Source organism: Barbatula barbatula, assembly GCF_947034865.1.
Source record: "Barbatula barbatula genome assembly, chromosome: 2".
NCBI lineage: Eukaryota > Metazoa > Chordata > Actinopteri > Cypriniformes > Nemacheilidae > Barbatula > Barbatula barbatula.
Window position 1 is genome coordinate 3993005 of NC_136767.1, and position 23163 is coordinate 4016167.

A 23163-nucleotide genomic window follows, 5' to 3' on the forward strand; every position below is an offset into this window, starting at 1 on the left:
CCATCGTTTCATAAAAGAAGCATTTAAAAGAAGCATTTAAAGTGCTTTCTAACATTTTATAATTTAAAATACGTCGTCTCTGCCAATGAAGAGTTAATCGCGTCGTTCCGTGACGTCACGCGATGTCACGTGCTCACCCCACCGAATCCACTGTGCCTGAGCCCGCCCGGTATGGAAAACAGGAGTATGGCGACAGAATAGCTTTCACACACGGGCTAAAGCACAGGCTAAAGATCAATGAATGCCCATGTGATGTTTTAACACGGGTATTAATAGCAGCAACCGGCTTCAAAACCAGACGGTCCAGGCAAACATGGAAATATTTGGAAATTCGGGGCGCTTTAAGTTCTTTCCACCTCTGGAATTAGGAAATGACAGTACGGCTCAGAGACTTTAAATTGAAAAGCCAGATTTTACGTCTGGTATTGCATCGCCGGTAGCATTAAGGAATATGTGTTTCGGACTCGTCGTTTTAGGTCGCGAGGATTTTACGCGGTTGTAAAAACAAAGCTGATCCGAGTCAGTTCTGTATATTTCAGTTCTTGGTTTTTCTTCGAGGCGGTCTTAATTCGCGTTTTTATAGTTTTTTAATATGGAAATGGTTTTTTTATTTAATTTATAACGTGGGTCATTTTTCTAGTAACGCGACAAACAAAGGTACCTGTCAAAATGGGATCGCTGGCCCCGGGCATCAAACTCATCACCTCTTTCTCCAGAGACAGCTGGTAAGTAGGCCCATGTAAACATGTCATTTTTGTAATACTTGCTAGAAACGTTCGCTGTCAGTTTTAAACGCAGCTGTGTGCTCTTTCATCATGCTTATTGATCTTTGGTAGAGTATTGATTTTTGGCACCTCTGAAAGGTTCGCCATTAATCATCAATGAAGCGAGAGAAATGCTGTAAACGCACTTTGTGTTCCTTCATTTCGTTTATACTCACTTATCACAATCGCAGTGGGAAACCAGGGCTTTCTAGTAATTTAATGGTTTCAAAAAGGGTTCAAGCACAAAACTGTCAACTCAAAGTGGTGCGCTAGTAGGTTTCTGTATAACTGATCCATCCCCCGCAGGAAATGTTTACAAAAAATGACATAGAGCCTTCAGTGTGTCTGTGTGTTTGCTGAAGGTGTTTTTCCTGTAAGTCACGTTATGTGGTTTCATTTCTGTTATTGCTTGACTGTGGTTTTGTTGAATGAATTGAACGTTACTTCTCACCTTAATAATGTTTAATACTTGATCTATGTTCTTTTGACTCAGGTACAGATTCTTCATCCTTTTGCAAACGTTTGTCTTCTACACAAGCTACCACCTCTCTCGAAAGCCCATCAGCATCGTCAAGGTAATACTATTCAGGAAACCCAACATTAACTGGCAATCTGATTACAGCGGTGACCTAAAAAGATTACAAGCAGAAGCATTTTGCAGAAAGAAAAGTGCATGTTAAAATGAATAAGTGGTGCTTTTTAGTGGCTGCTCGATTGTGATCATTCTGTATTTTTGTGTTTACAGAGTCAACTGCATAGAAACTGCTCTAGCGTTATTTATCCGTCTGACCTCAACATCACTGACAATGACACCTGGTGTGATTGGGCCCCTTTTGGTTAGTTTGGACCTTTTCTTTTGCTTGCTCGCCACATTCGACTGTGTACGGGCATGCCATGTATAGTTCCAGTCCTTATTGAGCTCCTCATAAAAATCTAAAGTAGGTTTCAATCACATATTCATTCTCAATCTATTTATTTCAGACCAGAAAAATTACCAGAACCTGTTTGGAGTGCTGGACAACTGCTTTCTTGTTGCATATGCGATCGGCATGTTCTTCAGGTATGTTGGGGTTCCATGGTAAAAATGGGGATCTATAACGTGTCGCTTTGTGCTTGAGACATCACACTTGTATTTTGAATTGCATTGACAGTGGCATTTTTGGAGAGCGTCTGCCCCTCCGGTACTACCTGACCTCGGGGATGCTTCTCAGTGGCCTTTTCACTACTCTGTTTGGTCTTGGTTTTTACTGGAAAATCCATTCTTTGTGGTATTACTGCCTTGTTCAGGTAAGCTACGGCCATATCCATTTTATAACGTACATCAGGTGGACTAAATATTAATTCAGAGAAGAATTGAATTGGAAATGATTATAACAACAGATTTGGTCGTGTACTTTTCTGAACCACACATAAAAAAACTGAAGTGATTCTTCCTTTGGCATGTTTCCTGTCAGTTATGAAGTCAATGAAAAATTCAGCGTGAAATGATATGAAAAGCATTTTTTAAATAAATTAACAGATTATGATTCATCAGAGAATTATTAGAAAAAGGATGCAAGTGTTTGATTTTAAGCAAGGTATTTTATACGGAACCTCGAGTTATGTTTTCATATGTTGAGTCATATGGGGAGCACATGACTGAATCAGGAAGATTACTTCACCTCTTAAAGGAAAGGTTAATCTCAAAAGTATGTTATTTTTTACTCACCGTCGTTCAACATGTTTTAAGACCTTCCGACGTCTTCGGAAAACAAAAAAATATATATATTGATGTTGAAAGTAAATTTTGATTTTGAGAAGAACTTTTCCTTTAAACATTGTCAAGCCAATATGCAAGTCAAGCCTACTTGTTTTTTTTATCCTTTACAGGTTTTAAATGGGCTGGTGCAGACTACGGGTTGGCCAGCTGTGGTTGCATGTGTTGGGAACTGGTTTGGGAAGGGAAAGTAAGTGACTGACATGCCCCGTTCTGCTTACTTGTTAGTTTTAATGTTGACAGTGCAGAATTGTGTTTGCATCGACATTTCCACAAACGCTCTGTGACGAAACTGAAACCAAGTCAAAGTTTTAATTTGTTTGTGGCCGTGTTGAATTGTTCTTACTTCTGAACTGTGACATGTTTCTGAGTGAAACAGAATATCCAAGGCGAGATTTGAGCTCATGTGAATTGTGAAAAGTGGACTATGATGGAACCAGACCTCAATACCAATGCCATGTCAGCTAAAGCCGTTCCTAAATAGCTGTTTGTTAAAATAAGCAGCCTGCATGGTCTAGTTAATGTCAAGTGAAAAAAATATTTTATATTACGTTTGTGCTGTAAATCTGACTTAACCCTCTTTATTCTGTTCGCATGCAGGCGTGGATTTATTATGGGAGTGTGGAATTCTCACACCTCGGTTGGAAACATTCTTGGCTCCCTCATTGCTGGTGTCTACGTGTCGTCTGCATGGGGCCTGTCCTTTATTGTGCCTGGTATCATCATCGCCTCCACTGGAGTCATGTGCTTTTTGTTCCTGGTTGAAAGTAGGTCACACCAGTTGGATATCGTTTTATGAATGTTTGTGTTCGTGTTGTTAGCAAAGTGAAAAATAAAGAGGAATGTAAAACAAAGTAATTAATATGTCAACAAAGATATAAGAACTTCCTCATAGGTTTTTTTTAACTGGGTGATGCTATACAAAGTGATTTTCAGTCCGTTCAAACTATACATTTAATCCATTCCCTAGGGTTAGAAGTCACTTAAAAGCATTTTTTTGATATAGCAGGAAAAACTGTACCGCTTAAAAAGAATGATTTGTCTTTTTCAGAACCCGAAGATGTGAACTGTACTCCTCCACAACATCATGTGAGTTCAAAGTTAATTTTTGTGTTGTATTTTTAACCACATTAAAATACATACAATTGACGGATTTCTGTTTGTGTTTAGGAGAGCGCCGAGAAGGAACCTCTCCTGAGCAACTCTTCCAGCACTGAGGAGATCTTCAGCAGTCCCTCCTCGACGGCCGTGGAGCCGGTGGAGGAGCACACGGAGGCCATAAGCTTCTGCAGTGCACTCAGGATTCCCGTGAGTGATTGTATGATGTTGTAAAGTTAACCTGCAAAGTACAGATTACAGTCCAGACACGCCTACATTCTGTCATCCTGTTCATAATCTTGTTTGGTGTCAGTAACAGTGTTTCCATGCTGATATTTTGTATGCAGTTTGGGGATGTGGCAAAAAAATGCTGTATAGAAACATAACGGGCAGAAAATTTTTAGTTTTATAAAAGCTAGTTTGAGTTAGATACTGTACATAGTTCATTTGGGAAGAAGGCATGTGCATAAACTACGATAGAAACTCATAATTTCTTGAAAATCTTTCTAGAAAAAAAATAAAACAAAGATTTTTCTCTCAAAGTAATATATAATAATAAATAACAACTGAAGCCCATCAAAATAATTGGCTTCAAATGCCTGACATGCTGTCACTCCCACACATAAGGCATCTGCTGCCAATAGCTTACAAAAGTAACAATATTGTTCCCAACATATTGGAAGCGCTGCTTTATTTGCAGATTGCTTCACAATATTTTCTTTGCATAAATTAGATTCGCAGCTTGAATCGACAACCAGCTATTGTTATAATGGTGTCTTTATCTCACAGGGTGTTATGGAGTTTTCCTTATGTTTGCTGTTTGCAAAGTTGGTCAGCTACACTTTCCTTTATTGGCTCCCCTTATACATCGCTAATGTCGGTAAGAATCCTACATCAAATACGCTAGTCAAAAAACTACAATTAAAGAAAGTGAAACTGAAGACCGTTTTCTTTCTCAGCACATTTCGATCCCAAACAAGCTGGGGACTTGTCTACACTGTTCGATGTTGGTGGAATTGTGGGTGAGCACATGATGTTGGTCACCAAATGCTTTCACGTCATAAGGATTTGTCTTTCACATGAAGACAAATGTTTAATAAGGTTGTGTTTTTCTCTGTCAGGTGGCATCCTGGCTGGTCTTATATCTGACTATACCGGGGGCAGAGCTACCACCTGCTGTGCCATGTTGATTATTGCTGCTCCTATGGTAAGCTCCAGTTGTACCTTTGCAACATTCGTGTTTGGGCCGAATATGAAAAATAGAAGTCAAACTGATCCGTTTACTAGGTTCATGTTCGATAAATGTTCGGTTTAAAGTGCTGTGTTCATGCCCACTACCACTGATACGGTTTGTGAAGTGATGCAGACTTCTAGATTCCAATTTGCATAACCAAAGAACGTATAAAATGGCAACGCTTGAAGCAACAAAGCAAATGTGATCTTTTTGAAATCTCTTCGCACACATCGTTCAAGATGTACTGATCTCTTCTCAGTACATCTTGAAGTTTGCTTAGAGTTTTGACGGACATCTGAAATCTTGTTCCCAGAACAGCCACGAGCTCAAGTGTACTTGTGAACCCGTGTAAACGCTCACAGATTTCTCTTTCCTTCGACAACTGCTGCTCATGTTGTTTGTTTTTCTTCCTCAAGCTCTTCTTGTTCAATAAGATCGGGCAGAGCGGCTTGTCGGCGACAATCGGTGAGTGTGGACAGCGGCTAAAGCAGATTTTACAAATCTGCACAAGACGTTATTTAATGCTCATGCCTCAGTAGTGCTTTCTAATGGGCTATACAAATTTTTATTTTTGAAAGCAGCTTTTAATATTTCATTGCTTGCGTAACTAAGACGGTATGGCTCAGATAGGTGGCGGGAGTTGATCTTGTAAATTATTTAAATAGGGAGCCGAGTCGATGTCTGTATCTTTTGTAATGGCTTTCTGTGACCTCTAGGCATGTTGCTGTGGTGTGGCGCTCTCGTGAACGGACCCTACGCTCTTATCACCACCGCTGTATCAGCTGACCTAGTAAGCACCGGACACTTTTACTTCACATGGCCATGTGTAAAAGTAATATACAAACCAAGGCTCAAATGAGACACGCGAACACTGACCTTTAACTCGCGCTCTCAATAAATCGGCGATAAACGTCTTGTGATGTAATAAGCACTATGGGTTGTAAAATATCTTAAAGCTTTTTTATCTTTCAGGGCACCCACGAGTGTCTCAGAGGAAACTCGAGAGCTCTGTCCACTGTTACGGCCATTATTGACGGCACTGGATCAATAGGTATGCAGAGAATGTGATTTAAATGACGTTTTTTCTCTTGAGGTGTGTTATGGATGCCAAAAATGAAATGCTTTTCTATGGTCAGGTTATAATCCGGATGTAATATTTGAATAACAAATAAATATATTTTTTTCATTTCCATTGATGCTTTTAAAAGACTGTTGTCAGACTAAACACAAAAGTGTAACAAGAGAAAGTTTAGAATACAAAGACAGTCAGAGTTGAGGTTTAAATTTTGTTTGTTTTGAAAACACCTGATGTTTCTTGAACTTGATCCACTTTGTTTAATGGTCTGTAGGTGCCGCTGTTGGGCCTCTGTTGGCTGGGTTGATCTCTCCCACCGGTTGGAATAATGTTTTCTACATGCTCATTGCTGCGGACGTACTGGCTTGTCTGGTGAGATTTTATGTGTTAAAATAGCAGATCATTCCAATAGAATAGTATAGAAACGGAATGTATGTTTTACTCGCTCTTTCTCTTGTTTTTGTGTCAATAGCTATTATCAAGGCTGGTCTATAAGGAGGTCAAAGGATGGTGCGGAAACACTACAAGACAGAGAGGGTGAACATCCCAAATTGACACTCATTCTTTATGCATTAATGGTGAAATATGTAAGAAGCTTCCTAAAATATTTGCGGTTGACAAATTTTGCTCTTATATACAGAAACGGCTCTGCTAATAAAGGGGAAACAGTTTTTGTGGGTTATTTAAATCACCCCAGGCTGTGACAATTTGTTTCAATGTAGTCTCCCAGTTAGTATCATGTTACTTTATAATACAATTAAAACATTTTTTAAATTAAGTATAGCATATCGCTGCTGTCCTTCTGAAACCTCGTATCTCCATTTTTTGTGATTTAAATTTTCCGCCATAAATCATCATCATTATTATAAGCCACCCTTCATGTTTGTCAATGGGTTTTGCAAATATCTAACAAATAATAAGTATGAAAAGTGCTTGGCAAAATTGCGAATTTGGACATCCTAGGTTTGGAAAGGGCTGCGACAAAATCATACTTGGCCATTCCAGATTTAAAAAGAAGAAAAACTATTTCATGCAGTGACATTATTTAAAGATTACATATTTTGTTACATTTGGCAGATATTTTTAACTGCTCGGGTTGATTGCCATTGGATATAGTTGATGCTAATGGCAGCCAAAAATATGGACATGACCAAAGACGTGGTACTCTAGTTAATTGGGCCTTCTTGCCATATGATTCGGTTGAGGCCATTTTATATAATTTAGATAATTTTTATCCTCACAATTATGCATAGAGGTTGTGACCTGCATTGGGATTTGATAGCTTTCACCATATTCCCAAAGCACTGAAGGAAATCTGTATGTTGAGGCGGAAAATTATTTCTGCACTACAAGTGCAATATCATTAAGCCTCTGATGTCATCTCAATTATCAGTCCATTTTTGTCTCCAAAACAAGATCTCATGATGACTTGTGATTGTAATTCATGTTCGTTCTTGAAATAAAAAAGGCTTAGTATTATTTTTAGTAGTTTAATAAATTGGCACTTAATGCCTGTTTGTTGTCTTGTTTGTGTTTTTGTCATTGTGAAAATGTAATTATTAATGGGAAGCGTTTAATTTAGCTCATTTGAATGTGTTTGTCGTGGTCTCATCTGCTCTTTTATTTCAGGTTCAAAGAGATCTGAGCAGTGCATGGAGCAAGACAATATCACACCTGTGATGGAAAATTACCTGCAGCAAAACGACAAAAAGGGACCAAGGGCTCCATCTCGCCGAGCCTTTTAATGCCCCAGGGGTTATTTTATATGAAAATTGTAACATGACACTTTCATCTTTCATTTTATACTGACAATAGAACAAAGCTTAGCTGCTGTGGAAGAGGAGAGTCACACGCCCTCATCCACACGTTCGCCTGAGCGGGACAAAAAAGAGAGAATCACTAAGCTCCTTCATTTTAATACAGGATGTTTTGGTGCCTGATGCCTGATTCAAATGTATTGTTTATTATCATTAAAATATGTCCATCAGTGTCCTTTTATCTGAGCTTGTCTCTGTCATTATTCAGAATTCGTTGGTTATGATATAAGATGTGTTTGCCGGTCATGGGGTTGAAGTTTAGCCAGCAGCACGTGCTGTAACTGATATTGAGGTCATAAGAGTAAACACACAATTAAATGCTTCCTCTTAGCGCTTAGCCTGAGAGTCTTAGTATTAAAGTTCCAGGTAACACAGAGCATCACAAGAGAATTTGTGGATCTACAGAAGAACGTTGCAGGTGTTCTAGCTTTAGGGTATAGACACTATCAGCTGCCGTCAAAATGACAAAGTGTGTGAAAGACAAACAGTCACCTGATCTGAATATTAAGTCAAACAGCACAAACGCCCTTTAATCCTTTTCTGAAATCAATAACTGCTCTGAGCTTAACCCCTGCAGGTTTGTCTCAAACGATTTTTCAGCTGTGCTGTAAACATTCCCACATTCAACTTACATGCTCTTAGTTACAGTGCATTTTATTTAAATATAAGTATATATATTTATATGAAGAGCATGGTTCCAAAATTAGATAACTCAGTTTTTAAACCTTTTCAAAAATGTGCATTCCTATTAATATCAATCAAACTGCAGTTTGTTGGTTTTGATTAAAGCCATAATACAGCTAACTAACACAATAAAAACACGATAACATAATAAAAAATAAAATTTAGGAAAATAAATTGGAACGGATTTGTCTCATTTTGGAACCAAACTCTTCATATGTATATAAGGGCTAAAATACACTACAAAACTTTTGTTCATATTTTGCCTATATTTTCAGTCTGGACTTGTTGTAGAGTCTGTGGCAGTCTGCAGATTTGCTCAGTTAGTGTGTTTAACTATGTCTAGTTTAAAAAAATCTGTTCAGATTTTAAAAGTTCTGCAGTGTATTCCAACCCACCTTGGCCATATCCGATTCACAAGAACCTTTGTGGAATCATTCATTACATAAATGTATTTGAATCTCTTCAATTTCAAAATATCAATTGATAGATTTAACAGCAAACCTTTGGTAAACCAATGTATTTAGTATATCAGTGAAAAAGTTAAAAAAATTCTAAAATTGCTCAAAACACAATGTGTAATGTAAGTGGTTTTAACTTTAATGTCCCTAAAATCATCACCAGTAATGTCCCAATTTAATTGACTTGTGGCTGTTTTTTTATCAAGTAAGTTTGGATTGATATTCCATGTGTCACTGTTTTGTAATGCATCTCGCCTCCAAGCAGTAGGTGACATTGAGTACATAGTCAGCTCTCTGCTGTAACAGTTCCTTGGCAACGCTGGAGAGCAGGGGACTGAGTGATGGGCTACTTAAAGAGCGGAGCTGAGGACCCTGCCGACGCTGGCAGCATCCGTCGCCTTCATCAGCATGTTTATTCGCAGACAGAGATTGAATGGCACATGCTGAGGTAAGTCAACAACTACTATTTATTATTTGCTGTTTTATAATCCAGCATTATCCTACAGATATCTGTTTTATAGCCTACCGATCAAATATATTCAAAATAGGTATATAAATGTGCTGGTCCAATGTATCTTTAAACTGAATATAAGTCAATAACATTTTTTTTCATTTTAAAGAATACTTTAATGATCCAGAGCAGTAGCTATAGATTGAGTTTCTGGTGTCAAACCATCATCAACAGCACAGGCCATCATGGGGTCAAGTTCTTCATCTTATGCTCCAAAAACAGTTTATCTGGACGTGGATGGAAAAGTGCAAAAAGTGAGTCTCAACTTTTCAAACATAAATGGCTTGAAGGTTAAGAGCCATAGTGACAATATGCATTTGATTCACTAATTATTGTTAATGGAAGAAAGTTTAATCACACAATTTAATGTATATATTTTGTAAAGTATTTTTTTTATATTTAGGTTTAAGTATCTAAATATTTCTTTAAGCCACTTTATGTCACATCGAAAACTACATAATGTTTGCTACATAAACATATTTATGTTTAGTAATGTCTATTCTGAAAAATGTATTTTGATGAATGAATTCGAATTCAAGTTGTACCATTACTGTAATTACACTAATTGGTTCTTTTACATGACAAAAGGACAACTAAAAAAATACATATTGAGGGTCATTGACGGGTGACAGGTGATTTTGACACAGACAAGTACCTGTAACACCTGCCAAGGGCAATTCATCCCTGCACCAGGGCTGCGATTTTAGGATTAAGTATCAACTCAATGCTTAAAGTGCTGGTGGTGTTTCTTTAGCAAGAGTAGTCCAGAAAACTAAAATGTTCTATATTTTAGATGTCATAAATGAGATCACTTGATGTTGCAAGTTATTACACAGTATTTACCGTATAATCTTTGGTGGTTTTAGGTGGTTTTCAGTCGACATTGCAGCCCATGCGATATCAAGGAGCTTCTCTGTGCATCATCCAATATTGCCAGGTCAGTGTCTTTTTATAAATAAACTAACATATGACTAGATCAGTCAGTGTTCATTTCGTTTTTCGATCTCTCCAGAAATACCGCTATCCTTTTGGTTGACCCAGAAGGAGCATTGATATCTATTGACCCTACCATGCCTGCAAACAATCCAAAGTAAGATATTTATACAATAAGGATCATTTAAAAATGCGTAACTATACTAAAAAGTCTTTTTTTTATAGAATAATAAAAACGGAATCTGCCTACTTTCCTTTCTAGCAATTTGTATAAGGTTGTGCCTCATTCCACAAGCCAGGGAGAAGGTAATTTGCAAAAGTTCAGAAATATGATGACACACCAGTAGACTGTATCAATAAATGCCGTTTTTCTTTTTCAGAGAAAGAAGACATGTTCCAGAATGTTCTGTCACAAGTGGCTGAGCAGTTCAGCAGGTGAGATGCTTGCATATCCTCTCATATATAACTATAAGATCCGTGTGAAAGGCATTCAGTGTGATCTATGCTTCAGAGCCTTCAGAATGAATGAGCTCAAGACTGAAGTGACCAACAGACTGGCCATGCTGGAGAAGAGAGTTGAATGTAAGTGAGATGTGTCTAATGCATCTTCTGACCGCCAGCTGATGTTGTGAGCTGATATTCTGAATATTTGTATTGTCAGTTGAAGGACTGAAAGTGGTGGAAATTGAAAAGTGCAAGAACGATCTGAAGAAACTAAGGGATGAAATGACCTCTAGAGGAGGAGTGAGGTACACGCGAACATTGATTCCTTATATTTCATTTTGTGTAATTTTATTATTGTGCTGCATTTTATATTGTATTATGTTATATTAAAAAAACTTTTTTATATTTTATATAATATAGAAAACATTTTTTATAGTAATTCCTTTAAAATGTGTTTTTGAATGTTTTGTGTGCCTCCGTATGTGTTGTGTGTTGTGTTGTGGTGTGTTGTGTTGTGTTTTGTTGTGTTATTTTCATTGGCTTGTCTTTTAAAACCAGAGTGAACTGCAACTGCAAATACAACTTTACTGAAGATGGAAAAAAACTCTCCCCCAGGAGAGACGTTCCAAGCTACCCAAAGGTAAAAAAGACGGTTTTCTTTTGATTTGTCATATAAAACATATAATCATGTAATATGTTTAGATTTTTGGTGAAAAATATTACATGAATGTGTGTGCTTTATGCAGTACACACTTTCTCATGAGACTATAGAAGCTTTGAAGAAACCCACCTTTGATGTTTGGCATTGGGAACATAATGAGGTTTGTCACAATTCCACAATTTAAATGTTGCGCCTTGTCTTTCATATTTATGTTTTTTTTTATTTTCTAAGATGTTTCCCTTAATTTTATTTCGAGAAATAAAAATAGAAACCTTGATATGTTGATATAACTATAAAGTTATCACATGAACATGGGCAGCATAATAACAGCATAAAGGTGGACAGATTTGCGGCGCACAAAACTAAGACACAATTACTTGTTTTCTTCTCTAAATTATTTAGTTTTTTGTAGACATGCACCAATATATTGGTGAATAATCGGTCTCCACTGATAAAAGCAAATTTCACACACTAAAAACATTAATTTCACATTAAAAACAGCCGTTGATCGAAGCCGATATATCCTATCAATCAAAAGAGTGCTCTGTGAATAGCAAATGTGAAGAATATGGCAGTCAATAGATTCATTTTTTTAATCACGGTTAATCCAATGTATAGTGAAATTAAACATACACAATTTATATTGTTTAACATGTTTATTTTAGTGCCGTCAATCGATACTATCAAACTAATAAAAATCATCTATGATGCGATTCATGTGCTTGTAAACTAAACATTTCTTTTATAGATGCTTAGTTGTTTGGAGTACATGTATCATGACCTTGGACTGGTTAAGGAGTTTAACATGAACCCAATAACTCTTAAAAGATGGCTGGTAAGACAAACATTAGATCAGATTTATTGAAAAACACTAAAGTGAGTCACAGTTCTCGTCACGTCTCTCTATCTGTTTATTAAAAGCTGGCAATTCAAGAAAATTACCGTGAAAACCCTTTCCACAACTTCCGCCATTGCTTTTGTGTGAGTCAGATGATGTACGGAATGATCCATCTGTGTAACCTTCAGGTGAGTTCAGGGTGACAAATGCATGCATGTTGTTAAGGGTGTGCTTGTGTGTCTTATAAACATGTTGCTTGCCTTTGTTCTTAGGAGAGGCTGACTATGACAGACAAGTGTATTCTGATGACTGCAGCAGTGTGTCATGACCTGGACCACCCGGGATACAACAACACGTATGTCTGCTGACATATGCCCCTCTTTCCCCCAAGCCTCCTTTTTACCACTTAAAACATCATTGCTGCTATCAAATACATGCTTGGCCAAAATCGCTTTTGGACATTATATACTTAAAAATGTTGATATTTTAAAACAGTATTTTAAGGAAATGTATTTTCTAATCAGGTATCAGATTAATGCTCGCACTGAGCTGGCTGTGCGCTACAATGACATCTCTCCGCTGGAGAACCATCATTGTGCTGTGACTTTCCAAATCCTCTCCATGCCCGAATGCAACATATTCGCCAACATAGAGGCCGAGTCATTCAAACAGATTCGACAGGTACAGATAAAACACCTACTGGCGATATAAATCAAGACCCTAAACATGTTTTTGATCCTAACCGCAGGCAATCATTACTCTGATTTTGGCGACGGATATGGCCAGACATGGAGAGATACTGGACTCCTTCAAACAGAAAGAGAACAACTTTGACTTTTCCAATGAAGAGCACATCAAATGTGTAAGCATTTCCCAACTCTTCCATTGGTTTACTTTTACGCCTTGGATTGCCTTGCAAAAACATTTCTGTGTCTTTACAGCTGAGGATGGTCTTGATCAAGTGCTGTGACATCTCAAATGAGGTCAGACCCACCGAGGTGGCAGAGCCATGGGTGGACTGTTTGCTGGAGGAATACTTCATGCAGGTACTTCAAAAGAAACAAGGCAGTTTGCGGATTACTATAATGTTATATAATAGCTCCACATCTCTTTGGTCTGTCGTGGCAGAGTGACCGAGAGAAATCAGAAGGTCTTCCTGTGGCTGCGTTTATGGATCGTGACAAAGTCACCAAGCCAACGGCACAAATCGGTTTCATTAAATTTGTTCTCATCCCGATGTTTGAGACTGTCATGAAGGTAACACTCATATTATACAGACTGATGTTTGAGTCGTAAACTGTGGTTGGAATATGAAATTATCACATGAAGGAAATCTTCTATCTTCAGCTCTTTCCTCAGATTGAAGAGATCATGGTTCAACCCTTGAGGGACTCTCGTGATCATTACGAAGAACTGAAGCAGATAGATGATGCCATGTCAGAGGTAAGAAGCAAGTTCTGGGATTTCACATATGCAGAAGTAACCCTCAATATCATCACGTCTCAAGTCTGTCAGCTAAATCATGAGAACTAGTCCAAAAGGCAAATCAGATTATCTGAGATGCTTTTGCATCATTTGTTGGACCATGGGTTAATCGGTGCTTTGCCTTCAGGCACAGAAGAAGAAAAGAGAGAGCATGTCTTTGGGTGGAAAGAAGAAATAGACAAGCTGCTTCCTTTATGGTATGAGGAAACTTTGCTATCAGCTTCTTTAAGTTAAAAATCCTAACCGTGAGCCTCTTTGACTAAAACTTGCTTTTGAAATTGGTTTTAATAAAAGTATGTCCTAACCAAAAAGCATATTACAACGTTTCCGAAGCCATGATTTCCGACACGTTCTTTCCATTGCCTCCCATGATGGCTTTGGTTAATGTTTTTGTCTCTTTCAGGGATCGAAGGCTTGTCCAGCTTCCAGTTTCCTGAAACTGAGGTCTTGAATTGTTTGGGCTCTCCAGGCACCCTATTTCTGAAGGAGTGTGTTGGACCTCCTGCTGTGAAGCATCAGAATGTCCAGAAAAGGAGATCACAGTGAGGAGAGGAGTCTAAATGAATCATTATTTGTTCGTACTGTTTTTATTAAGTGCTTAGCACTCGAATCCTTTTTTTTCAAAGGCTAGAATACAATGCTTTTTAGAACTCATGTTTTATAGCTCAAGGATGTTGTTCAATACATGGCATTACATGTTACATTACGGTGTGGTACGTTTAGAACATTTTGGCATTGAGAGAGTTTTGCATGAGCTGATGACCAAAGTAATGTTTTGTTTTTTGTATTCTAAAAAACATTTGCATAGCAGTTATTGATCGTGTGTACACAATTTATTTATCTCAGGAAAAGGGTTTCCAAATAAAAACCGATTAACCATGAAAGAGGAAATCAATGAAATATTTGGAAATCCTAAGTTATCAATGTTGCATTTCATAATGTTTTAAGGATTTAGGATAACGTGCACTCCAGGTAAGGAGGACATGAACACTATGTTCCTCATTGGATCTGCATGTGACAGTTACTACACAGCCAGGGCTGGACATTATTCACAGTGTAAGGGCTTTATTCTTTCAATGTTCCTGTTATTGCACAGCAGAAGAGGCACTTTTCACAGATTTCATCTCACAAACCATCAGAAATCCACGAATGAGAAAACCTCTCAAAACAAAGATGAACAAATGCGAGCGCATTTTAAGTCCACAATGTTTTGTTATATGTTCTGGCTACAAAAAAAACATTTCCAACAACTCATGATTAAAAACACGCATGTAACACCTTCATTGACTTCAGTACGTAAGTAAAACTTAGTCTATTGGCCAATAAAGGGATCCTGTGTTTTATATGGACCCACTTTGCACAGCCCTCCCCAAATGATTGTATGTCTGAAGCATGGAGTTGCTTTGTATGTCATCGCATGGGGCAGTTATACATTTTACTTTCATTAGAATCACTGGAATAAGGAAATCCATTCATTAGAAGGACGTGTCCGTGTATTACCATTCTACTTTAAAAAAGGATTGCTGCTCTTAAGCACTATACAAGTGACATAAAACATTTCAGGGCACTTGTCTGAATTCCCTGCCAGCGGCTCTGAGGGGGACCGCATTTATTGTGACTCCAGAGAGTCTGCAGCACTCAATGAAAGGTTGTTGTGAAGGTAAATGTCTACTTGAACCTCACAGACGGTCTGATGCAGGGTAACAGTCCATAAGTGGCTCAGTGGGAGTGCTATTTAGACTACAGCATGTGTATAGGTCAAATCATTCACAGTAAGACAAAACTACAAAACTGGACGCAAGAGGAAAGTTATAGCTAAGGGTTCTACTGTCATATTACAAATGAATGGATTATAAGTCATAAGATGGGTTACTAAGTAACTGTAATTCAATTGATTTTCTTTAAAATAAATAAATAAACAAAAGCGATTCATCTTTATTTTTGAGTAATATGATAACAGTTACTTTTTAAGTTGCATTGTATGCTGTCCTGCATAAGACAACATTTCAATATTAACATTCGCATTAAAAGTTTGCAGTTTCATTTAAAATTAAGTTAAAATATGACATATTTTGTATTAAGAAGCATTATTTAATCTATGTTCATTTTGATTTCAGCATTTACTTATATAATTTTAAAATGTTTTTTTAAATAAGATGAATGTGCAAAGTGTTTTCAATTGTGCATATTTATATTACATTTATTTGCACGGATGACTATGTGCTATTTGTATTGAGCAGTGGTTATTTGGAAATAACATTGGAATGTCAAGACTTGCCAATATGAATGAAGTCTTTCAGAGAGGTGTGTAATAACATTAAAGAATAAAATAAATGAAAACAATTGCATTGGCATTCACTAACATTAAAGGTTCATAAACGAGGATGCTTATTGTTAGTTCACAGCAAATGCATTTACTAATGTTAACAAATACAACCTTATTGTAAAGTGGTCCCCACATACACAGATCTTGATTTGAAAAGATTTTTCATTTCTTTTGTCCATGACGTAAAGGTCGGTTTAATAAAATGTAAATACCACATCAGACCAGGCTTGGAAAAGCCTCTGTGTCTTTAAGAAGTGGCCCCCCGTGCGGTGCTGGAACCCGAGGCCAAATTACTAAAGTTCAGAGGAAGTGACGGGCAAAGAGAGGAGCTTTAAGAGCACACAAAACCCCTTTCAAGCGAAGAAGATTCGTTTTCAGTGTTTCCAGAAAACTTTTAGTAAAGATTGAAACTCGACAGGAGCAAGAGGCGATGATCCAAATCATCCAATCCGAGTTTTACTTCGTTGTCCACCGGTTTATCTGTGTGAATAAGTAATTTACTCCGAAGTGATGTCCCATTGTTGTGTTAAATGAGTGTGTTTTGTGATGTACGCGAGGTTTGCTTCACCGGCGGTGGCTTTAGTGCAGGTCGTCTTCGTGCTGTGTTTATTTTCGGCGCGTGTTGGCTCGGGTCTGAAGGTGCTCGTTCGTCTTCATGATGGGAAGATAACGGAGGAGATTTTGGAGGCGGACAGCGAGAAAGACATCATAACACTGGAGTTCAAGCAGGGAGACGGGACTCTCATCACGTTCCTGTCTGATTTCAAGCGGGTGGGTAGACTTTCAAAAGTCGTCTACATTTAATTGCCCGAGATCTTGATAAAAACAAAGACCGTCGAGTGCACTGGGTTTTATGTGTATTTAAGTACAACGTTGATTTCTTTTTAGTATTATGCATACAAAAAAAATGTAGGCTGAATAAGGTAGTAGGCTACCAATGAGTTACTTTAGGGTACCCTGAGCTGCCATTTATGCATCAATGGGCATTTGTAATGCTATCAATTGAGATACTTTGGACTAAAAGTTGCTAAAACTATTTGTGATTGTAGGTTTTAAATAGTAATAATTCTAGTATAAGCTAACCATATTTGTGCCATTTGCATTACAATCATTTTACTACCAATATCATGGATAACCGTTGGTTGATGATAGATTTGAGACAAATTCGTTGTTACTTTGGTTTTATTATGAAACCATATTCAAACGATATGGTTACTGTAGTAAAACCATGGTTAGGGATTTTGATTAAGTACCATTTTTGTAAGGAATGGGAGAGTCTATAGTGTAAGCTCTTTTTGAATGACACATCGCCAAGTATTAATTTTTTATTCATTACAGAATGTTAAAGAAATCAATTTAACAGATGGATCTGTTTATGTTTTGGTCAGTTGTTATTTCAATTGATTTCACGTTGATATAATTCAACTGAGATCGCATTTTAGCCAAGCAGTGTAAACCATTCATGAGAAAATTGCTGTGGTTTTCACTGGAAACATCAGGCATGCCAATAAGAAATAGAGTAAAACTAGCCTGCGTGATACAGCGGGCTTGCTAAACGCCTTTTATACGATACCTCCCTCAACAAGCTAAAGTCCTTTTGCTATTTTTATTTCATTTAATATTTATATTTTATTAATTGCATCACTTTACCCAGACATCAACTTGTTGCATAAACTTGGCACATGACTACCTGTTTGTCTCATTCATGCCAGACTGGGTGTTAAGAAGAAATTTGCAAAGAATATGTAAGTTTTCCAGTTTTGTTAGGTGCCACAGATGTTTCTCATTCACCTTTAAATAGTTTGGTTTATTTAAAATTCAAACAGCTGACCGTCTGGACAATATGAGGCACAATATAAGGATGTGCTTAAGATGTTCTAAAGCAGCAGTTATGACTTACCATCAGTCCCCTGCTGTTCAAAGAAATATTGAGTTTCTGAGTGATTTAAGTCTTTCACTCCTTTTGTCATTTGGCTAGCCAACACACACACACAAACACCTGCAACAAGCCATAAGCTTCTACTGAAGCAGTGCCACATTTACTGTGGCTTCATTTCTCTGTGTAACAGAACCAGACCTTTCAAAAACAGCCTAAAAAATGTTGTCTTCCAACTTTTTGAGGGGGGGAAAGTCTGTTCCAGGCATATTTGTTGTAAATGCTGTGTAGTGCAGTTACAGCTTGATAGGCAAAGAAAAGCAGCTTTGTTGTTGTGAAAGAGAGGCTGTATTCTTGGTTATGTCCATATGGGAGTAGTTAGCCTTCTTTGCGCTGGGTTGGTTTGGGGGGTGGGTGATCAGCTGATGCTCGGGGTCATGGTGGGAGATTAAACAAGTGTGCTCTGTGCTCTTTATAGTCTGTTTATATTGCTTACCCTTTTATTAAAAAAAGTGATTTGCTTTAGGGTCCCTCTTCCAGTCAATATACCATATTAGATGTATTGTATAATTATAATACAATATAACAATTATGAATAATAAAACTATGTAAACTTATAGATTGTTTCAAACCAACAAAATAAACAAATGTAACTGCACATGCATGCACGCTTTTGTGGCCTAAATTTAACTTTAGGTACACATACGCAAAGAAAAGAATCCTGTAGATTATTTTTAATAACAAGCAAAATAAATAACAAGTTAATTACATGTGTGTCTAGCCAGTATTTTTTTGGGTTACCAGTAGAAGAACCATTACTTGGCTAAATTTAAATACGACAAAGTTACACAACCCGTTCAACTATTTTTTTATTTAATAAATATAATATACAATACGATTCAACCAATTGTTTATTTAATACAATTATATTTCATATTATTATACCATAAAATATGAATATTAAAATAATTTTACCAAAAGTTTAATAAAATATAAATAGTTATATTATTAGCCCCTAGCCAGACCGATCAACAAACACAGACTGGTAGTTAACCGTCTGTAGCTTGAATTAGGTTTATCTTTGACTTTTGGCGAACAGCGTTTTCTTGTTTCAAACGTAGATCAAAATCTTTTTATAACATAAGGATTGTTTTTGCAATGGTCTGTAACTGGGATTTTCTAAAGTCAGTTACGCAGCTATATTTGCATTTACTGGTTTTTCATAAAATAAAGAAAACATTCACTCTAGCGTCAGAAAAGTACATGTTCATCGCATTTCATTTAGCAGACGCTTTTACCCAAAGCGACTAACAAATAAGAAAGCCTAAACGTTTTTCTTAAGAGCCAACAATAAGTCTACAAAACTATGTAAACAAGTAGGAAAAGAGCTTAAGCTAGGGAGGTATGAAAAACATGAAAGAGTAACTTTGGGGTGAGTCACGTGAATGGGGAACAGGTGTGTTTTCAAATGTTTCTTACGGGTTGCCATTGTTTGTCCTATGCTTGTGTTTCTAAGCACACGTTATTTGTCTTTCTTTCAAACAGCATGTGAAGATCTTTCGTGCATTGGTCCTCGGGGAGCCAGAGAAGGGTCAGACACAGTATCAAGCCCTGTGTTTCATCTCCCTGTTGGATCACAAAGAGCTCATCCCCAGTGAAGCCATGGCCAGACTCAGACAGGTAACAAGCCAAGAATTTAAAGCACAACAATGCCACTGTACTGACAAACATCATGCATTTTTACCAGTTAGTCCTGGTCAAGCTTGACTATTACAGTCTTTATGGTAAACCTGATCTTGACAAGCGTCAAAAACAGGATTCAGCAGTCCGATTATTATACAAAAACATTTTATTGTGCATTTGTTTAAAGGTTTCCAGCTCTGATAAGAAAATGTCATCCTTAATCCCATTCTAATGAGTACTGTGTTATCCCGACAGAAAAACCCTCATGTGGTGCGGAGTGCAGAAGAGATGCGAGGAGTGGAACGGCTCAGTATGAACGCGGTGGTCAATATGAGTATCTCCTGGCATCTCAGTACTCATATACGTAATGTTTGCAGGGAAGCACAGGACCTTGTGTACACACGACAACAAGATGTCAAGCACTGGCTGGACAGAGGTCATTCTAACATGATACATGTATTCAAATTGACCTGTATTTTGAGCATTTTAAAAAGGGATAAATTACCAGAACATTCAAATTCTGCCATCATACAGTATAAAAATAGTTTTTAAAATGACCAAACAGCCTACCAGAATCTGATTTAGATGCATTGTTACCATTTTCACTCAGTCTGTTTGGTTTTACAGGGGTCGAGGGTTCGATATTCAAGGTGCTTCCCCAGAGTTTGGATGTCACTGGTTTGCAGAGTTGTAACTCCACAGCAGACCCGTGGCAGCCATGCGCCTGCAGTTACAGGATAAATCTGGAGTGGTTCCCCTGCCAGCTTAAGTACTGCCGGGGTCAGGGGTCCAATCCCCACAAGTGTGGCATTAAAAGTTGCAGCAAAGGATACCGGTTTGACTTCTACACGCCCCATAAACAGCTGTGCCTTTGGGATGAGGACTCTCACTAATATCTGTAACGGAAAAAACGTTTTACTTGTTTATTTCAAGTATTTTTGTAGGTACTTTAAAACAAACGTGTGTCATGTGTATAGTATGGAAATTGTACTTAATCACAGATTTGTAAACACAATGGTATTGTGGAAAAAAATATTTTATAAAAGGTTTTCCCCAGAATGACCCTCAGTAATTTGTTATTTTGGGGAACAATTTATATTAAGGATATTAACCTCAAATTGACATGCACTTCAATATTTTGAAAGCTATTTAACAATTTTTAACTAACATACAGAAATTCAACATGACCCATACATTTCTGTGTTTGACAGAAAGCATCATAATGAGAATGAATGGATATTGTGATGTGGGTTTTCAAGCTTTCACTTTTGGGCAAATCTACAGTGGTACCTCAGGGCAGAAAGATGTTGTTATTGTGGTCAGTTGTAGGTTTAGTGCTACTTTAGGGCAGCTAGTTTTTCCTTTGATTCGAAATACTGGGAATTTCACCTAAAAGCTCATCTCATCATATACTCAAAACCTGTACAATGTCTTTGTTCTGTTAAACACAAAGGAAGATATTTGGAAGAATATCAGTAACCAAACAGATTTCGCCCCCCATTTACTCCCATAGTATTTATTATTCCTGCTATGGCAATGAATAGGGGATGAGATATCTTTGGTTGACGATATCTTTCAAATATCTCCCTTTGTGTTCAGCAGAAAAAATAATTTATAAAGATTTGGAACAATTTGAGTGTAAGTAAATGATGAAATAATGTTTATTTTGGGGTGTATTGTCCCTTTAAATTATCACTTTTTCTGTAAACCGTATGTTAGCTTTTCAAATCATCCCTTATCTTAAGGATACAATTTGTTTTATGTAAAAAATGTAAAAAAATCCCATTGTACAAAGGGTTCTGTTGTTTACAATACAATTGTCTTTTCAAGTTGTATTTGTAGCACCCTTAAAAACGTATAAGCTGTTACTTCACATGTACAGAGTAATTCCAGCTTTTATTACTGTTATTGCCAGTTTTACTGTCTTGCCTCCCATTTTCAAACAAATACAAAAAACTGTCTAATTCTTTTTTACTAATTCTGCCTTGAACAGCTGTTTACAGTATTCACTCACACAAAATATTTACATTTGAGATCACATTTGCATTTGTTTTATATTTGTTCATGAGGCTTAGGGCTGTAACAAAGACCTTATATGGCAGCTAAGACAGTGTCTCTGAACAGATTGTGATGTCTATTTATTGAATGCATTAATTTGATGCCACAATTCTTAGTCTCAGCGAAGTTGCAATCTATAGCCATGACTAATTGTAATTTACATTTCAATTGCAATTGTTTCGGTTTTTAATATACAATATGGGGTGCATGAGGTCCTCCAGGCTCATGATCTAGGCCAGTATTCATTTCATGCTTAAGGCTCTGACAAGGCCTTGTTTACTTGGCTGTACATAACATATCTGATTGTGTTAATATTCTGATATATCATTTGCTATTTTATTTCTTTTCATATTCTTTGGACCTTTTATATAAAAAATAAATGTCACGTAGTATGAATACATATTTGTGAGAAGTGTGCGGTTCTAACTTACACAGATATATTTTACATTCAGACAGTGGTGGTTTGAGCTTAACAGGATAGTTCAACCAAAAATGAAAATTCTGTCTTCATTTACACACTCTCAGATTATTCCAAACCTGTAAACAAAGTTGTTCTGCCGAACACAAAGCAAGATATTTGGAAGAATATCAGTAACCGAAGAGATCCCATCCCCCCATTTATTTTCCCTATAAATGGGAGATGAGATCTGTTTGTACTGACATTCTTCAAAATATCTTCCTTTGTGTTCAATCTTACAAATAAATGTATACAGTTGATGACAGAATTAAAATTTTTGGGTGAATTGTCCTTTTAAAGCTTTTAAACATGCACTGCCAAAATGAAACATCTATTTTACTGTCTGTATTTTACAAGACATTTTTTATAAAATAAAAGTTTTCCCCCACAGTGAAACTACTGTTTACTAAATGTTTTTGGTTAGCACACACGCGCAATATTGCTTATACTGCGTACGTTTTGTGCTCGCGCTGGGGAATGACAGCAAAGCTTTAAGGAACGTTATAATTATTAATAAAATGAATATTCGTGAAAGTAAAGTGGATACGCATATCTTCCAGACACGTCTACAAATCACTTTATGTTAAAGGTCTTTCAATTTCAGCTTTTTTATTTTATTTTATTGTCTTTTTTAAGACCCCGGACTTATGTAGGCTACTCTTATTTGTATAATACTGTTCAAATTGTTCTTCATTATTAATAAAAAACGTCTACAAATCACTTTATGTGAAAAGTCTTTCAATTTCAGTTTTTATTTAATTTTATAGTCTTTTTTTGAGACCCCTGACTTGGATAGGTTTATGTACTTTTAATACTGTTCGAATTGTTTTTTTTTTTTTTATTGTCTTTTTTTAGATCCCGGACTTGGATAGGTTTATGTAGGCTACTCTTATTTGTATAATACTGTTCGAATTGTTCTTCATTAATAATAATAAAAAAACGTCCAGAAATCACTTTATGTAAAAATTCTAGGTTTATGTAGTCTCATTTGAATTATACTGTTCA

General features: G+C 36.9%; 3 protein-coding genes across 4 annotated transcripts; all 3 read left to right on the top strand.

Annotated features, from left to right (window-relative positions):
• Positions 1-152: 152 nt before the first annotated feature.
• Positions 153-7929, top strand: slc37a2 (solute carrier family 37 member 2). 2 transcript variants are annotated; one of them, XM_079451240.1, is made up of 18 exons: positions 153-725; positions 1258-1339; positions 1510-1600; positions 1746-1824; positions 1916-2051; positions 2634-2710; positions 3121-3287; positions 3572-3609; positions 3691-3828; positions 4408-4498; positions 4578-4640; positions 4740-4825; positions 5269-5317; positions 5569-5642; positions 5825-5903; positions 6202-6299; positions 6400-6464; positions 7557-7929. In XM_079451240.1, the coding sequence occupies exons 1-18, from the start codon at positions 670-672 to the stop codon at positions 7570-7572; spliced, it is 1485 nt and encodes a 494-aa protein (XP_079307366.1). In that variant the 5' UTR covers positions 153-669; the 3' UTR covers positions 7573-7929. The 2 variants fall into 2 exon arrangements, with proteins under 2 accessions (XP_079307366.1, XP_079307367.1); XM_079451241.1 differs by having other exon boundaries at positions 159-725; positions 6400-6514.
• A 1653-nt stretch (positions 7930-9582) lies between these two features.
• pde9ab (phosphodiesterase 9ab) lies at positions 9583-14304 on the top strand (the record flags this gene model as incomplete). Its single annotated transcript, XM_079450337.1, has 18 exons — positions 9583-9651; positions 10264-10334; positions 10410-10487; positions 10593-10636; positions 10711-10765; positions 10842-10912; positions 10992-11079; positions 11333-11414; positions 11521-11595; positions 12184-12270; positions 12357-12461; positions 12546-12628; positions 12798-12954; positions 13022-13135; positions 13215-13319; positions 13402-13530; positions 13621-13783; positions 14162-14304. 18 exons carry the CDS (start codon positions 9583-9585, stop codon positions 14302-14304), a joined length of 1719 nt encoding a protein of 572 aa, XP_079306463.1.
• A 2051-nt stretch (positions 14305-16355) lies between these two features.
• On the top strand, positions 16356-22887 carry oafb (OAF homolog b). Its single transcript, XM_079473800.1, has 4 exons — positions 16356-16855; positions 19506-19640; positions 19899-20079; positions 20271-22887. Exons 1-4 carry the CDS (start codon positions 16631-16633, stop codon positions 20534-20536), a joined length of 807 nt encoding a protein of 268 aa, XP_079329926.1. The 5' UTR covers positions 16356-16630; the 3' UTR covers positions 20537-22887.
• Positions 22888-23163: the final 276 nt, after the last annotated feature.

Excerpts from the sequence above, each read along its gene's own strand:
- slc37a2 (XM_079451240.1), top strand. The coding sequence starts at position 670 with ATGGGATCGCTGGCCCCGGGCATCAAACTCATCACCTCTTTCTCCAGA. Across the intron at positions 2,711-3,120 it reads AACTGGTTTGGGAAGGGAAA|GCGTGGATTTATTATGGGAG; the intron begins GTAAGTGACTGA and ends GTTCGCATGCAG. Across the intron at positions 3,610-3,690 it reads GTACTCCTCCACAACATCAT|GAGAGCGCCGAGAAGGAACC; the intron begins GTGAGTTCAAAG and ends GTTTGTGTTTAG.
- oafb (XM_079473800.1), top strand. The coding sequence starts at position 16,631 with ATGTACGCGAGGTTTGCTTCACCGGCGGTGGCTTTAGTGCAGGTCGTC. Across the intron at positions 19,641-19,898 it reads CCATGGCCAGACTCAGACAG|AAAAACCCTCATGTGGTGCG; the intron begins GTAACAAGCCAA and ends TTATCCCGACAG. Across the intron at positions 20,080-20,270 it reads CAAGCACTGGCTGGACAGAG|GGGTCGAGGGTTCGATATTC; the intron begins GTCATTCTAACA and ends TTGGTTTTACAG.